Source organism: Columba livia, chromosome 13 (assembly GCF_036013475.1).
Source record: "Columba livia isolate bColLiv1 breed racing homer chromosome 13, bColLiv1.pat.W.v2, whole genome shotgun sequence".
In the NCBI taxonomy this organism is placed as follows: Eukaryota; Metazoa; Chordata; class Aves; order Columbiformes; family Columbidae; genus Columba; species Columba livia.
This window is the reverse complement of record NC_088614.1, coordinates 7157563-7174692: the sequence shown is the minus strand read 5'-3', so window position 1 is coordinate 7174692 and position 17130 is coordinate 7157563. Positions and strand designations below refer to the sequence as shown.

The 17130-nt window shown below is 51.7% G+C and overlaps 1 protein-coding gene across 1 annotated transcript in view; it reads left to right on the top strand.

Moving 5' to 3' along the window:
- Positions 1 to 50: 50 nt before the first annotated feature.
- Positions 51 to 17130, top strand: part of JPH3 (junctophilin 3) — a 56297-nt gene continuing 39217 nt past the window's right edge. The window contains exons 1-2 of the mRNA XM_065028820.1: positions 51 to 267; positions 790 to 1395. Coding sequence (XP_064884892.1) covers positions 1014 to 1395 — 382 coding nt within the window. The 5' untranslated portion in view covers positions 51 to 267; positions 790 to 1013. The remainder of the gene's footprint in view (positions 268 to 789; positions 1396 to 17130) is intronic.

The following is a 17130-nucleotide window of genomic DNA, read 5'->3' as shown; positions in this document are numbered from 1 at the left end:
GCGACGCAGTTCCTGTCTCTTTAAATCCACCCTGAGCCCGTAGCCGGGAGCCGAGGCAGAGCAGAAAGCCCAGGATCGTTCCTAAGCAGGATTTATCCCCGGGGGGGAGCCTGGAAGGAGAGGGGAGGGGGAGAGGCCGTGGGGAGAGCGCAGGAGGGGGTTCCTCTTCCCGCCCCCCTCAAACCCCCGAGCATCCAAGCCCCGAGCATCCTCCGGCCAAGATGCGGGATCCGCCGGGCGAGGCGAGCGGGTCCCCCCGGGAGTGAGGTTTGCGGCGGGGGTGTGCGTGTGTGTGTGTGTGAGTGTGTATGTGCAGGGGCGGGGGGGGCGGGCGGATAAGGGAGGCGATGGCGGGTTTTTAGGGCGCGGGGGGTGCGTGCGCGTTTGCGGGAGAGGCCGTGGGAGCGGAGCGGAGCGGGAGGCGGCAGAGGCACCGCATTGCTGCTGAGCCGCCGCGCCCGGCCCCGCCAGGCCCCGCCGGGCCCGCCATGCGCCCGCCGCCCCCCCCGGCCCCGCGCCGGAGCCCCGGCCGCCCGGGCAGCGCTGCGCGGAGGGCGGCGCGGGGGCTGTGAGAGCCTTTGGGGTGCGCCGGGCTGCGGGGAGCCGCTCGGGGTTCATTTTTCCTGCTCTTGGCATTTGGCCTCTTTTTTTTTGTTTTTTTCCTTCCTCCCCCACCCCCGTTCTCTGCCTTGGATGGTTTTTAGGTGGAGTCGTTTGCACCAAAACCCAATAGCTGCTGCTGTTCTTGCTGCTATTTTTTTTTTTTTTTTAATGATACTGTTTCCACAGCAGGGGAAGAGAGAACTGATCCTGAACATACTCCCCGAGAATGAATAATCACAAGAAACTGGCTTAAGCAGCTCCCTGGATCTGGTGCATGATTGCGATTTAGTTTGATTTGATTTAATTTTTTAATTTTTTTTTTTTTCCCAAGTCATCATTTGCATTTTATTTTCTGCCTTTTTTTTTTTTTTTTTTCACCTTTCGGGAGATTTGCAAACCGAATTACATGCATGTCCAGTGGGGGAAGGTTTAATTTTGACGATGGAGGGTCGTACTGTGGAGGCTGGGAGGACGGAAAGGCTCATGGCCACGGAATCTGTACCGGCCCAAAGGGTCAAGGTGAATATTCGGGCTCCTGGAGTCACGGCTTTGAGGTGCTGGGGGTCTACACTTGGCCCAGCGGCAACACTTACCAGGGCACCTGGGCGCAGGGCAAGCGCCATGGCATTGGCATGGAGAGCAAGGGGAAGTGGGTGTACAAAGGAGAGTGGACCCATGGATTTAAGGGACGGTACGGGGTCCGAGAATGCACTGGAAATGGGGCCAAGTACGAAGGCACCTGGAGCAATGGATTACAGGATGGCTACGGGACAGAGACCTACTCGGATGGAGGTAGGTGCTGCATCCATACCTTTCTGGTGGGGCGGGCGGTGATGTGGGGGGATGAGCCTTCAGTGGGGGACCCTGGCTTTGGGCTAGAGCCTGCGAGTTTGCAACCTGCTAGCTTGGAGATTGGGATGCTCGTAACCCCCCTGGAGAAAACGAACCAGCCCAGCATGGCAACAGCCCATTGCCACAGGTAGCCCGAAATGTTCAGTGGGTCTCTGGGTGCCAGATCCTCCCCCCTTTCTCCTCAACCAGTCTTTTTTTGGGGAGGGGAGCTTGCCGTGCTGGTGGGGGGGACGCCCAAGTTGCACATGGGATTCGCAGTTCTGACTGCACCACTGGTACCTGTAGGATTTGCATCAAAGCAACATGGGGCAGGGGGGGTCTGGGGTGGGGGGGGGGCAGCTCTGGTGCTGCAAATGCTTCCAGCGAGGGGCTGGGGTCTCTGCACGCCCCGCAGCCCCTCCAAACGCGGCCCTGCGCTTCGTAATACCGGGCAAAAGACTTTAATTCAGTCAAGAGTCTTACATTCCTAGTTTACAGCTTAATGCTTAGTGTAGGGGCTCAGAGGGATCACCAAAGCTATTCTCTGCCGTCAACACAGCTTAACAAGATGTTGAGGGGAAACTAGGATTAAAGAAAAAAACCCAAGAAAACCCAATTGGAGCGACTGGAAAAATTGATGGACTAAAAAGCTTTAGGGCCGAATTAGGATGACAGCTGGTGCCGTGCTGTAAGTGGCTGTATCATCCTCTCGCATGTTTTGTGGCCACTTCCATCGAAATTGCCACCATAATCCGAGGCAGGCCTACCTGCTGGGCCGGGGGCGTTCGGCAGCGCTGCCCCCTTGTTTTGCTGGCAAGCGTGTCCATTTAAAGCAGGCTCGTTTGGGATTTTATTTTTAAGGCGTTATGGTTTTCCAGGACTGCCACATTAAGGAAATTGCAGCATTGATGAGCTCCATCGCAGCCTTCCTGAAAGGTGCTGCAAAGACCTTTCTCTAGAAAACCCAGTTTGCTGCTTTGTGATTATACAGGGAGGGAAGATTAAACGTTACCTGCAGATGCTCTTTTATGCTCTGAAAGGGAGAAATGGAATGATCTCTTGATTGATCTCTTGATTTTATTTTTTTTTTTAATGATGATTTTGTGCTGGTGGCTTTTTCCTAAAGGAAAATAGAGCTGCAACCTTTTGTTTCAGCCGCCTGGAATAATGCTGGGGTCTGAGCTGGAATCTGCCGGGTGTGTGTTTGCAAGCAGTGGATAAATCCCAGCAGTCCTTCCATTGAGAATAAACCTTGCTCAGAGGGTAACCACGGTCTCCCACGTTCAAAGCGGCTGGGGAGGGGGTGCTGGGGGGTTTCTGTGTGCTCCCAACACCGGTGCCGTCGCCCTGCTCCCCTCCCGGCACTGCCAGGGACAGACAGAAGTCTCGACAAACTCCGGGTCTCTGAGGGTTGTTGCAGGGCTGGCCCCGTCCCCGGACATACACTTACCCCCACCCCGGCACCTTCCCCATCAACTGCAGCGCAGTGGCTCTTTGGGAAACCTGGGGAGCATCTCCAAATCAGGGCGGCTTCCCAGTGGTTTTACCCTTTCTAAGAACCTACCAGAAGCAAAGAGCTTTTTCTTCCATCTTGTCAGGCCAGCCTGGCTCCTCGGTGTTTGGGGACGGAAAAGCTTTGTTGCATGTTTGTTGTTTTAGGAGGATCAGTGGGAGACAAGGGCAGGGTCTGTAGCACAATTCTCCCCGCAGGGACTCTGTAAACTGTCCTGGGAGGAGGGGACAGCTATGCTGGGAACATGCAGAGTGATGGTACCTGTGGCCAAGCCTGTCCTGCTGCTGGGAGCTGGGACAGCCCGTGCACACCCCGACCAGGCTTCTCCACACCAGCTTTCCCCCTATTTTGGTTGGGCCATCACCGCCGAGTGACTGAAGCCAGCCAAAATTGCACTTTCACCAACTCGGTTGCAAGTCCCCAGAGGCCCTTTCCCAGTTGCTTGTCTCCATTCTGGGTAGAAAACACCAAAGTTGGGCATTTCCAGCCTTTTTGACACCAAACCTTTATGAACTTTTTGCGTTTGGATCCAAGAGGCTGGTGCGTGCAGGAGCTCTGCTGGAGGGGTGCGATTGCACAGAGAAGGCAACTGTTGGGAAGGATGTTTCTCATTAATCTATTCAAGTTATTACCTTCATCAAGCTGAAGTATCCTAGAATCCTCGCCCCAGCATCTGTCACTTGCCACCCACAGATAAATATTCATCCCTTGCATTTTTATTTTTTTAGCACATCAACCAAGGCTAGTGGATGGGTCCCTAAATGCGCAACGAAGCTCAGGAAGTGAGGTGCCCCAGAATTCATGGTTTTCACTCCAATTTTACCATTTCCTTGCGCGATAGTGGGTAAGGGCAAATCTCAGCGCTCCACCGACAGTTGCCGGCGCTATCTTGGGGGGTGGTATTTTGCGTGACTGATGGACATGTGTTGGCGCGTGGTGCTTGGATTTAGGATGTGGCATGTGGTGGCCTGAGCCACGCTGCCACCACCCTGGGGACTGTGTTCCCCCCCACGCCGGGTGCTCACGCCTGCCATGCACACACATACACACGCATGTGCCCACGCTTCCCCCACGCGCAGCTTGCAGCTCTCGCACCTCCCACGCGGACACGCGCTCATCGCCGCGCACACTCGCCTCTCCTCCCCACGCCGAGACGCCGCTTCGCCCCCCCCGGTCCGTGTTACCCACACGCTCGTGGGCTGCCCCCAGCCCCCTCCGACCTGTGCACAGATAAATGCAAACCATGCAGGGCCCAAATAAGCAAACACAGCCTCACTGTTGCCCTCGGAGCCCACGCTTTGCCAAATCTCCCTGGCACCGCCGCATGCCCAGTGCACCTCACTGCACTGTCCTGTGTTCAGCCTGCACACAAGTGCTTACTTGGACCCCCCACAAACCACGATACTGCTACCTTGTCCTTATCCTTCTGCCAAAAATCCCTGGCCCCCTCCAGCAGCACCGCAATGTTGCATGAATTCCTGTGGATTGCTTTGGTTGGGTGCTGGAGTTGCACCACTCGTTTGCTGGGCCTGATTCAGCCCAGCCCTGGAGTGGGATTACTCGCTTGATTGTGGGAAAATGGGCTGCAGCCTCCTGGATCAGCCCTGATGTGAGCTGGGGACGCTGCCGTCACCCTTGCTGGAGCTGGTGGAACCTCTCTGGAGGGCTGGGGACCTCGCATTGGAGACACTTTCCCAAGCAGGCCTGGAGATCAAGAACCATCTCAGCTGGTTCTGTAACTCCTGGGACACTTTGGAAATACGTGGTGATTTTCACCTGGGGACAGGTTGGATTGTAACTGCAGACTTGCCTCAGGAATCCTCGGGCTGTGTGTTGGGTTGGGGTTTCACTGCCAAAGCCATGGTTGTTGGGGTGGGTGATGTGACAACCAATGGTAAGACAAGGGCTAATGGGTTCAAAGCGGAACACAAGAGGTTCCACTTAAATATGAGAAGAAACTTCTTCCCGGTGAGGGTGGCAGAGCCTGGCCCAGGCTGCCCAGGGGGGTTGTGGAGTCTCCTTCTCTGCAGACATTCCAACCCGCCTGGACACCTTCCTGTGTAACCTCATCTGGGTGTTCCTGCTCTGGCGGGGGGATTGCACTGGATGGGCTTTCGAGGTCCCTTCCAATCCCTGACATTCTGTGATTCTGTGACATGGAGTGGATGAAGAAAGCCCTACATCTGCTTTTACCCATTCTGTCCCTACCAATGCTATTTTCCTTCTCTCTCCACCTCTCCCCAGCTGAACATTTGGGATCTGAGACCAGACGGGAGCTTGAGGAGGGTACCAGCCGCTCTCCCATGTCCCCACTGTCTGGCCAAATCTCGGGGAACATCTTGCAGTGGTTCCCCAGGCTCAAGGTGTCCATGGGGGACATGCAGGTCCCTCCTGCTGCCACCCCCTCATCAGTCCTGGGTACCCACGTGCTCCACGCAGCCTCATTTCTCAGGAGGGCTACCCCAAAACGGCCACATCGCCGTGTTCGTCTTGTGTAATCCTCCGTGCCCACTCACCTAAATGAATCATCCCTTTGATAGGTGAGTGAAATATAATTAATGTTTTCATTGTTAGCACCGTGTGAGTAGGCAAGTGGGTTTTCTTGGCCTGGGCTGGGAGATTTTTTGCGGTTTGCGAGCAATGGGGAGAGGGAAGTGGTGCGGTAGGAGCTGCCGGTGTGGGCTTTCTCCTCTCCCAGCCTGTCCTGCTCTGTGTCCCACTTTCCCCATCTCTACGGTGGCACCAGTGACACCTCCAGCCCCTTCCTTCGCAGGTGCGCCAGAAGCCACCAACCAAATGTCTTTGGAGTGTTTGAGGAGATGAAAAACAGGCATATTTTGCAATATTTTGCAAAAGCAGGTCCCTTGGCAGTGCTAAAGGCCCCTCCAAGGGGATGGAGCAGGGATGCCATGGGAACCTGCCTGTCTGCCCCTGTCCTGAGCCAAAAAGTGGCTTTGGATGAACCACCACCGGCTGGTGCCGCTAAGGGCGGCAGCATCAGCTGTCTCGTGCCTCTCTCTGTACCAGAGTTTTTCACAGGTGACTCCACAGCTGCAGGGAACCAACTAGCGAGGGCAAATTTCCCTTCCATCTATTCATAGCGCGGACGTCAGAATTACCTTAAAAGTATCAGCTCCCGTCTTATTTTTGCTGCCGGGAAGGAATTGTTGATGTGCTTTCAACAGTGGGTGGCAACAAGCAAATACAAATGCACCCTGATCCCCAGTCCTCTCAGTTCCTGCAGAATCCCAGCATGGCCCTGGCTGGTCCTATTAAACCTCTTAAAAATCTGCTAATAAAAAAAAAAAACAAGCTACGAACTTTGTGTCTGAAGCATCTCAGTATCTAGATGTGGTACAGAAGATGCTTGCAGTGCAACAGGGGTTATAGGAGAGTGATAACCGAAACATCAGGACCCGCCGAACATGAATCAAAATACTAAATGAAGATTCTGGCCAGCGTCATTAAAAATAAATGATATGAACTCATGGTAATTACTTATCTCACTGGAACACGCTGCTTCGTTTCAGGTACAGCTCGGGACAGAGGAAGAAGGATTTTGACCCCAGGGAAAAGTGCAGGAGATAGGAATTGCCAGGCAGGCTCTGACCCCAGCTCCATCCTCTCGAGTATTTTACCCAGCGTGTGATGCTCAGGGGGTGGTGTAGGACCCCAACCTTGGGGTGACCTGACCTCCTTACCCACCTCTCCCTGACTCAAAATAGAGGGTGACTTAATTTCCAAAAGCACAGTTTCAATGTCCTTTCACTGGGAACACTGGAGTGGGTTTCTCATGGCTTTTAATGCAACTCTCAGGATATTTGCATGTGATAAGAGGGACGGGATTTGATATCCCATGGGGCTCCTCGTGGTTGGGTGACATCTGCTCTTGTAGCTGAACATTTTTTTTTCCTTGAAGCTCCAGCTTGTGGAAACATGTGATTTTGCAAGATTTTCGGCTTCATTTTTGAAGCAAGGTTTCCACCCAGACTATTGCAGAAAAGTCATTCTTACAGGCTTGGAAACCAGCAGACGAGAGCTAAAAATGCCTCCTGTTTAAAAATGCCTTGATTTTCAAATGAACCTGATAAATTTTGAATGCTTTGACTCAGGTAACACTGATGTTGATGAATGATCTGTATTAATGCAGGCATGACTTGAAGACACAGAAGCCAGGCAGAATGAGGTAGATGATGGTCTCATAGGGGGCAACACTACAGTTTAGCACCTGTCTTGTGAGATTTTGGCAGTTTTTACCTCTTTGGGGTGTGACTGTGGCATTGCCTGAAATCCTGACCATGGAAACACTTTTATTGCAGGAGTTTGCAATAGTTACAGAAGACTCTTGATGCTAGTTTACCCCCACAATAAACTGTTTAATTTACAGTTAATGTATTTAACTGTTAACAAAAGAAGGGGAGCTTGGAGGAAAAACAAAATACTTGAGTGGCAAGTGTTTATATTTTGGAGTTTTGGCTTTTCAAATATTTGCTTTATTCAGACATCGGCAATATTCAGATATTGGCTTTTCAAAGACAGATTCTGGCCTTTGAATCAAAAATCCTTAAAAATTGCAATGGATGCATGAGCATTCCCTTAGAACGGCCACTCCTTTCCCAAAATTATTCCCTGAAGAGGTTCCACTTACTCTTAACATACAGCAGAGCATCATGAATTTTCATGAATGAGTGAACAGCCAGAGCAAGGTCTCTACGTTTGCAGATATTCGCACCAAGATGATCACTAGAATGATAAGATTTCCTGTGCAGGGCCATCACTTTGGGCCTGCAAGGTGTTTCCTTGGACTGAATAAGGGATTAATAATTTATTTCAGAAGAAATAAATAAACCCTGCTCTTGCCTTGTCCCACCCTGTGCTGTCCCCACGCCGGGTGCAGCCTCATATCCCCAGTCCCATGGGATGATGCTGAGCATCTCCCACCCCTCCCAAGGGATGCAGCCCCCCAAAAAAACCTCAGTGCCGGCACCCAGCACCATTTGCAAGTGCTGGAGAATTCGCCCTTTCTCCCATGGGCTCTGCTGAGAAATGGGGTGAGATCACAGAGTTTGTGATGAGGATTAGAGTGCCGGCGGATTAACGGACTAAGCATTAGCCCGATTTCACTCTGCTTTGTGCGAGGAGCACATTAGCCATAATAAATGTGCTGAGTGATATGTTAATGTGTTTCACATCCCTCACACTAAAGCCTCGTCGCGGTTTTGGACCCAACTGGTGGCCAAATCTGCAGAGATTCAGGTACCTTGGGCAGCATTATGGGCCCATTTCACCAGGGGATGATGCTCCTTTGACTTTCCCTTTCCAGTGGACCCAGCACTTACCATTCCCAGGAAGACTAGAAATTTCTTTCTTTACCTCTTTCCTTTTGAAAAGCTATTATTTCCCCTGTCTCCAGGACCTGACGCTTTAAGAAGAATCACAACTGGCCTGAGACGCATTATGAGCCCCATCAGAATTAGCGATGCTGAGATTTGATTGTCATTATAATTGCAGCATTTCTCCGAATGCTGGATGGAAAAGGCAATTACTAATGAACACAAACAGGGTCCGGGAAGCTGGAGATACAGAAACAGTGAGAGGGAAGAGGGAGGGAATGCTCAGGACAGACTTGCATTTTCCTGCGCACGGTGGAGAGCAAGCTTGAGTTTTTCTACCTTGAAGCAAATAGCCAAAATGCCTCAAAAGCTGTTGTTGGCCGAGCCTGAACCTGGTGATGGGTCTGGGGGAGTGTTCCTCATGCAGATGTTATCCGAGCTGAATTTCCATTTGTGATTTTTATGGAGTGACTTCTCCTTAATATTATAAGGGCACATATTCATCACTGGCCATTCCCTATGGAAAAACAGTTTAATTCCTAACAGCTGGGGTTATGCTCAGAGATATCACATCAGCTTCAGGGCTTTGCCTCATCTCCTGTTCTGCTGTAGTTTTGCTGTAGGTTGTGCAAAGCTATTTTGTGCCTGCAACACCAGTTGTTTTGTTGGAGGAACTCATCCTCTCATTCTGTGCCTCAGTTTCTCGTCTGTAAGTGCGAATATCAGCAGTCTTTGCAACACCATGGTGCACATTGATGTTTGCTAGTGGGGAAAGTAGCTTCATTGTGCTGATCTCTTGGTTGCAAAGCAATGTCCTCTTTCCAGCCCCCGGCCCTTGCTCCTGCAGAGGTGCCCAGTGAAATGCTCGCTTGTCTGCAGCACCCATCTCGACCTGTTTGCAAAGCCACCTCCTGCAGTACATCACCCAAACCCAACCACCCCACTGGCTGGTTTCCTTTAGCTTTAAAAAGTGCAAGCTAGCCATGCTGGTAGGAGCTGCAGACTTGTAATTTATTATTTGTTGAGCCCCAGCAACAGACTTAATGCTGCCCAACACCCAGCTCTGCTTCAGTCCTTCTCTCTTCTCCCTTCTTCTGTCCCTTCCCCTTCTCCACGGATGCCCAAACCTCACCATTCCTGTTGTGTATGTACATATCCAGCCTCGCATTAAGCGATGTGACTAACACCCATCACGTGTTAGTGCCTGCAGATAGTATTTGCATACTCAAATATCCATACTTGATTTCTTCCCCTGTGTAAGCACTTACCAGAGCGTATTTTTGGCAAACAAGCAGCCACAGCAGAAGCATCTGACTGTGTTTTTAGCGTGGCTTGGTGATGGGTAGAGCCATAGGGAGCTTTGGCAGGGCTGGGGGGGATAATTTGCCACTGATACCGTATCCATGCAACATTGCAGACATGCACCGTCACCAATTCCCACCTTTCACCATGGGCGACACAGGTGGTGAGTCCCAGCCCTCCATATCATGGCAGCGTGGGATTTGGGGGACAATCTCTGCTCTCCGAGTGGCAGCTGGGGACAGGGCAAGGAATGCAAGTCACCCAGTGCAATGCTTGTCCCTCTGCTGGGAGTGACAGTGGTGGCAGGACCGCTCTTGGGTTCCTCAACAGCAAACATGCACCCACATGCATGCTCAGGAGGACCCACACGTGCAGGTAGCACCTTTGGGGGGCACAATTTTACCAGCGAGACCCCCTGACTGCTGGACATCAGCTGGCGTGGCCAACAAGGTTGTCCCCATAATGAATTATTAATTATTATTAATAGCATCCTCTAGTTCTCTCTTTTCTCTCACGCATCTCTTTGGGATAGATGTTTCTGCACTGCAAAGCAAGATTTTTGCGTGAATCCTCCCTGGGCTGTTCTGTGATCTAATAGCTGGAAAGTGAAATCTGTAAAACTTGCTCCTTCTGTTGTAATTCAAGAGAGTGGCCTAATTATTGCCATCAGATGTCTTTAATTAATATGCTGCAAAGTTCAGAGATAAGAGGGGAGGTGAGCATACCAGGAAAGATCCTTTGCAAGATAAACTGGTAATTTGCAAGGACTGATTACTTCGTGCTGGGTTTGGGAAAGTGGACGGGCACTTCGGGCAACTCAGACTTCATTTCCAAATTTCGCGAAGTGGCAAAAGCAAGCCGGGAGGTTTAAATCACTGCCCAGCGTGGTCACTGTAACGGGTGGATCTGGCTGTGATTCAGGGATGGGACAGAGGCTGCTGCAGAGAAACCTGCCGGCTGCTCCATGTGCTGGGAAAGCCTGGAGAGCTGCACCCCTGGCGCTGAGTATTTTAACTAACCTGGAAATACCTTGCATTGACGGGTGATGGCGGGTTACTTGTGTGTGGGTTTTTTTGTTTTAAACTCAGTATTAGTGATGGATAAAGAATATTGTCCTAAATATTAGACTTTTTCCAAGGTCACGTTGTGATAATAATACATATGTGTCCACAGGCCTTGAAATGTTTTACAACATCCTAAATCACTGCCTGAATTTCTCCGCGCGGGGCAGGGCTGTGCAAACCTCCCTGTGTGTTTTACCCCGTGTGCTCGCCAAGGGCCGTGTCCTGCAGGAAACAGGACCGGCCATCTCGGTTCAGGAAAAGCCTGCGAGGAGACTTCAGACCGTAAGGCTGGTACTTAATGGTGTTCCTGGAGTGGAGCCAGAGGGCTCAGCAGCCTGCGAAATGCCAGATCTGTGGGTATGGAGGGAGGGAGGAAAGAAAATGCAGCCATTCCAACCCCAAAAGTCCTGATTTCTGTCTCCTTCCCATGCCACGGTGAAGATGGATGAGGTTTATATCCAAACGAATGGTCCCAACTCCAGCCAAGGGAACTCCCATGTTTACTGCTGGGCTGTGAGCAGTTCATCTCCATCCCTTAGGGCTTCCATCTGGATTATTCAAAATCCACCTCTTGCTCCGGCATGCCCTAAGGTGCTGCTTATTTATCTGAAAGCTGGACTCCCCTGGGCATCGTGGTTGATCTTCACTATCTCTCCGTGAACAGGAGGGGACTGTGGACACCAGGCAGCCTCTTGGCCAGGGCAGCAAGTGGCAAAGCTGGGTGCTTTCCATGCCATAGCATTCCTCACCTTCACCTGCCAGGTGCAACATCGTAGGCCACCTCAATCTGGGCCAGAAAGGCCATTTTCTACGTTTCAGCTGTCCTTTCCCTCTCCATCACTCTCTTATGGGCAAAAAGCACCTGGTGCAGAGTCAAATGACATCAATGAAGGGATTTGTCTTCTTGCCCAAGGTTTCAGCCTCATGTGCTGCATGTGGGAAGAGCAAGCCATGAGCTGGTTGTCTCTTCCCACCATGGTGAAGACCTTGTCTGCAAGAGCAAGCGGGTCCCTTCTCAGTCGTGGGCCCACAAGCCCCACCACAGTGGCTGTACCCCGGTAGATGAGATGGAGATGGAGATGATGGAAATGGGTCTCTTCAGGAAAAAAATCAAAAACTGGCAAAGACAAGGAAATGAATGGAAACCCATTGTTCTTCCTGGTGCCTGCAATGCCTTAGATCCTCCTGGAGCACTTTGCCAATAGGAACTGATTAGTCTTCCCAATATGGGGCTGAATTGCTGGAGTGCCACTGCATTATCCCTGTTACCAGCAGGGAATGTGGAGGTGATAAGGCTGCACCCAGCTTTGCATGGGGTCCCACTCGCTTCCCCATTTCTGCAAGGTACAAACCAGGGCAAACCCGATTTCAGGGATTTTGGGGACAACAGGAGGAGCCCTGCAGACTCTCCGCTCCCTTCCCATAATGAATTTCAGCCTCCTGAGCCAAATGCTGAGAAAGCACTGAATAACTGCAACAAATGAGATTACTTTTTGGTGCTTGTCACTTCTCAAAACATACGATCTTCTACTGGAGCATCAGGAATTATGCTTTGGAGGCCATTGACTTCCCACTTTCCGCTTCCAGCCTGGCTGGCTCCAGACGAGGATGGAGCTCCACATGGTCCTCAAGGCAATGGAAATTCCTGCAGGAGTGTTAAAAGCCATTTGGAAAGAACCCAGCCGTGCTCCAAGGGGAGCTGGACAAAAAAAACCCAACACACCCCAAGCTTAAGAACACAAGTGGAAGTGACCAACAAAGGCATTGCCCATTTTCTTCTCTCCACGTTTCCATCCCATCCTCATTTTCCATCCCATCCTGATTTTCCTTGACTTTCTCATGAGCCCATTCCCTTTCTCACACTCCACTTGCTGTTTCCCAAAGAGGAATATTCTCCCCGATCCATCTTTCAGGGTGACTTCAGTTATTTTCTCCCAGCCTCAGGTTGCGCCCTCTCCTTATCTCTGCTCCATTCACGTACACGCGCGTGGACACATCCTCGCCCTTCTTGGCATCACCTTTATCTTGGCCAAATCCCGCTGGAGCAATTACATCAGGAGACAAGAAATATTCACCAGGGTAAAACCGGCACAACCTGCTTAATCCCTCGGGCTCTGATTTTGCTGCCATTATGATGAATGGCAAAATTCCCATTCCCAGGGCAGGATCAGGCCTTTTTTCTCAGCAGGGTGGTCCTGGTGGCTGAGATTTCTTTGCTGGGCTGTCCAGTGCTCTCCTGTTGTTCATCTGCTCCTGTCCGCAACTTCCCTCCATCCCCAGCCCTGCCGGCAGCCGCCTGCGTGATGCTGCCCTGGCCACACAATGGATGCTGCATTTTCCTCGATGCAACCCCTCCATTAATCACATACAATTAATGCTTCAGGAAGTGTTTTGCAAATATTCATAGTAAAGGAAGGGCTACAGGGCAGAAGTGGCTGCTGCTTTGGTTGTATGACCATAGTAAGTCACAAAATACTGAGCTCAGGAGGACTTTCTCTGTCCAGGACTTTCTTGGCTGCACTTTGCTCTTCGCTCTTCTTTCTTGGTGCAAAAGGGTCACACAGAGGGGGGATGGATATTTGTGGCATCTTGGCGGCATCCATAAGAGTGACCTGCATGGCCGGGGGAAGTGGTTGGCACATTTTTCTCCTCAGTGATTCTCCTCCGTCATGGAACACCGGAACAGTCTGCCCATGGAGGTTGTGGAGTCTCCTCCTCTGCAGACGTTCAAACCCGCCTGGACACCTTCCTGTGTAACCTCATCTGGGTGTTCCTGCTCCAGCGGGGGGACTGGACTGGATGAGCTTTCGAGGTCCCTTCCAACCCCTGACATTCTGTGATTCTGTGATGGTGGCTTTGCCTCTTTTCCATAGTGCTCCAGCTTGGGCAATGTACTCAGTTTGTGGCCAGGACTGCAGCAGTGTTGGCTTGTTCCCCATTTCCCATCCCAATGGAGGCATCTTCCCCTCCTGCACACAGCAACAAAGGGCATCTGCTCTTCTGCCCCGACACTGGGAGCTGCTCAGCTCTCTGCATTTGTACTGAAGTCCTCAAGAACCTCCGCTCAAGAACCTCATCAGATCAATCTGGGTATGTTTTGCATCAGATGTGCTTGTCCTGTTACCCCCAGTCCCATCTGATGTTCCCCCCTGCATGTGTTTCCCATCGACCGCTCCTTTTTCAGCTCTGAAGTAGCTGTAGACTGTCCATCCTGGCACAGAAAGTGGAAAATCATAAAATCCTGTTTCCTCTGCAGGGAGGAAGAGTCTCCCGGCTCCTTGTGAGATTAAGCTTTGTGCGTATATCTGCAAATGTGAAGGGGCAGAGGTTAAGCTGAGCAGTGCAAGGGGAGGAGGTGACAGTGCTTAGCAATGCAGATCAGATGGCTCTGAGACCTTCCAGTATTCACAGCCAAATCCTGGGATATTTAGGGGTTTAAAAGGTAATGAAGTCAGATGGAGGAAGGAGTGCTGTTGGGGTGAAGGAGGAAGGGTGAAATCAGCTCCTCAGAAAGAAGTGCTTTGATCTGCTGATGGCCATGAAGGTGGCCATATGTCTCACTGGCCATCAGGGAGGTGACTGTTCCCTCCTAGACAGTCCCCAGAGGCAGGAAAGCAAACAGGAGAGCAATGACACCTGTGAAAGCGGAGTTGGGATTTGGGTTTTGCTCTCCGGTGCTGGGAGGGAACAGCAGGATGGGCTGGCTCCTCATGTCCTTGCAGACTCTGCTTCAAAAAACCAGCCTTGCCAAGGAGATGCAGTGATTGCTCCGGGCAGCCGTGCAGTTCTAGGAGTAGGTTTTGAGGCCATGCAAAGATGACAGCTTGTTGGGCACCTCTGCCTTGCTGGAGATACGCACAGGCTGCAGCTGGAACCTGCTGTGCCCAATTTGCTGCCTCTGCTCCAGCTGAGATGTGCTGGCTCGGCTGCTCTGGCAGCGCTTCGTTCTGCTCCCTGCCTCTGGGTTTCGGCAAAGGGCTGTGCTTGCTTTACGGTGCTTCAGTTTAATCCCTGCTTATTTTTCTCAGCTGCAGATTTGCCAGGAGATGGAGGGGTCAAGGGACCTGCCCCGGGGCCAGGGACTGAGTGAAGTGATTCAGCCAAGGGAAGGGAACCTGGGACTTGGGCAGGGCTGGTTCTGACAGATCTCATGAGGGAAATTTTCACTTTTTCCCTTTGCCCTCACTGACATCTTATTGCTTTCTACCATCTACCTAAAAGGAGGTTGTAGCATGGTGTTGGTCTCTTCTCCCAAGTAACAAGTGGTAGGATGAGAGGAAATGGCCTCAAGTTGTGCCCCTGGAGGTCTCGACTGGATATTAGGAAAAATTTTTTCACGAAGAGGGTTGTCGGGTGTTGGAGTAGACTGTCCAGGGAGGTGCTGGAGTCACCATCCCTGGAGGGGTTGAACAAATGTGGAGATGTGGTGCTTAGAGACATGGGTTAGAGGTGGACTTGGCAGTGTTGGGTTAATGGTCAGACTTGATGATCTTAAAACTCTTTTCCAAGAAAAGCTCTATGGTCTTTTCCTGAAACCCATTGAATCCATCTCTAGGGGGAAGAGGAGGCTGAGCCTGGTGTGAGGACCCCCCGAGGTACCTGGGGGCTGCATTGCAGGGGTGCTCTGCGAAACCTCTTTCACCCAGCTGCTGCCCACCACCCCCAGAGTTTGTCCTGCTGACATGTTCTGGGAAGGCACCAGAAAGGGGACTGAGATGGTGCCCGGCCTCTAGGAGATGGACAGGTAGTTTGGGGGCCTCTCCCCTGCCACAGACACTGTCACAGGTGCCGCTGGGCACGGGAATAGCCATGGGTGCACGGCATCGCTTCTTGGGGACATCAAAGTGGGCTGAACCAGGGCAAGACAAGCTCACTGTTCAAACTCAACAGAGTACATGTCTGATATCTCCTCTGAGCTGTTTGCCAGCCATCTTGCTGGCTGTCCCACATCTTCCTCCCAGCCAGCACCACCATTCCATCCTCACCCTGCCCCGCCAGTACTCGCCATAATCCCAGAGCTCTGCCTCCCTACCCGCTGCTAATCCTATAAACCCTCGGTAAATCCTTGCTGCCTGGCCCTGCCTCTCTGTGTCCCTTCTCCAAGGGAGTCTTCATGGGGTCCCCTAGCATTTTTTTTGGATGCAGAAGGCTGTCACCCAGATAACATAGCACCTGGGGGGTTGCTTGCATCGGAGCACCGGGAAGGATGCCCAAACCCCAGGGGGTTTGTGCAAGTCAAGATATCACAGCTGACGCACCTGAAAATTCATGCCAAAATGTGCCTGGGTGCTGGTTTCATGCTCTTCATAAGCAGTTCCCGTGCTCAGTGTGAGCCGCTCCAGCACGTTACTGTCTCCAGAGCTACTGCTGAGCCCCAGGAACTGAGCGGTGGAAACCTCTGAGGGGCTCCTGGGGGTAGGGTCAGCATGAGGAATGAAATGGAGCAAAAGGTTGTGTAGCTATAGGGTTGGGATCGCTCCTTGCAGCCAGAGTGTGGTTTATCTGGTATGGGGATGGCCAGAACAGCCCATTTTAATAATCCTTTCTGCTGGGCTGTTGGAAAATATTGAGACAGAAAACATTGCAACAAAGCAAATAGTTCTCAGGGAACAATATTTTTGCAGCCAAAATAGCCGACTCAGGTGGACCCGACAGGTCGCTCGTGTCTACGTATTGCAGCCTGGTCGCTAAGGGCAAAAAGCATCTTGTGCAGAGAAGGGCTGGAAAACCTCTACCAGACTGAGCTGAGGCTTGTCACCAGGGCTCTTTCAGTTGGATTCCCACAGGGTTCACTGTTTCAGCAAGTCTATTTTAAGACTCCATTGGCTGGCACAAATGGAGGTCCCGATGCTGCGAGGTGGTGCCTGTGCCCATCCTGGTACAGGACCCTGCTCTCTGCATCACTGGCCGGGGATGGAGGCAGCAGCTTCGGGCTGGGACCAGCTGCAGCATCGCAGTAGCACCAGTGCCCGGCAGGGAGCCGTCCTTGGGCTCATCAATCCACCCCATGAGCTTAGGTGGGCAGTGAATCACTGCGTCTTGAACTAGTCCAGAAAAGATTAAGCCGAGCTAAGAATAAAAACCAGCCCCGCAGTTCAACTGGCTGGAATAAAATGCGAAAGTGTGCCAATGGCCTTGCTGCTGAGGGGAAGGAATTATAAACCCCGGGCAGATTACCACAACGTGTTGCAGTGCACAGGGTGGGCATTGTGCTCTGGTTGTGCTTCACATAATGGATGGGATCCTTGTGCCTCTGTTCCCAGTGCCGTGACAAGGTCCTGTGTGCGTTTCATCCCACTAATAACCAGTTAAGCAACTCCCATAAGTGCCCACACAAATGTAGGAGTTCAAACAGGGGCACGTTTCTGAGGAGAATAACCAAATGGATCTCTCCCCATGAGGCCTTTATTTCTATGGAGCCCCTCCCTTCCACTACGTGCCGGATGAAAGACACTATGTATATAAATAAATGCATTGTGATATA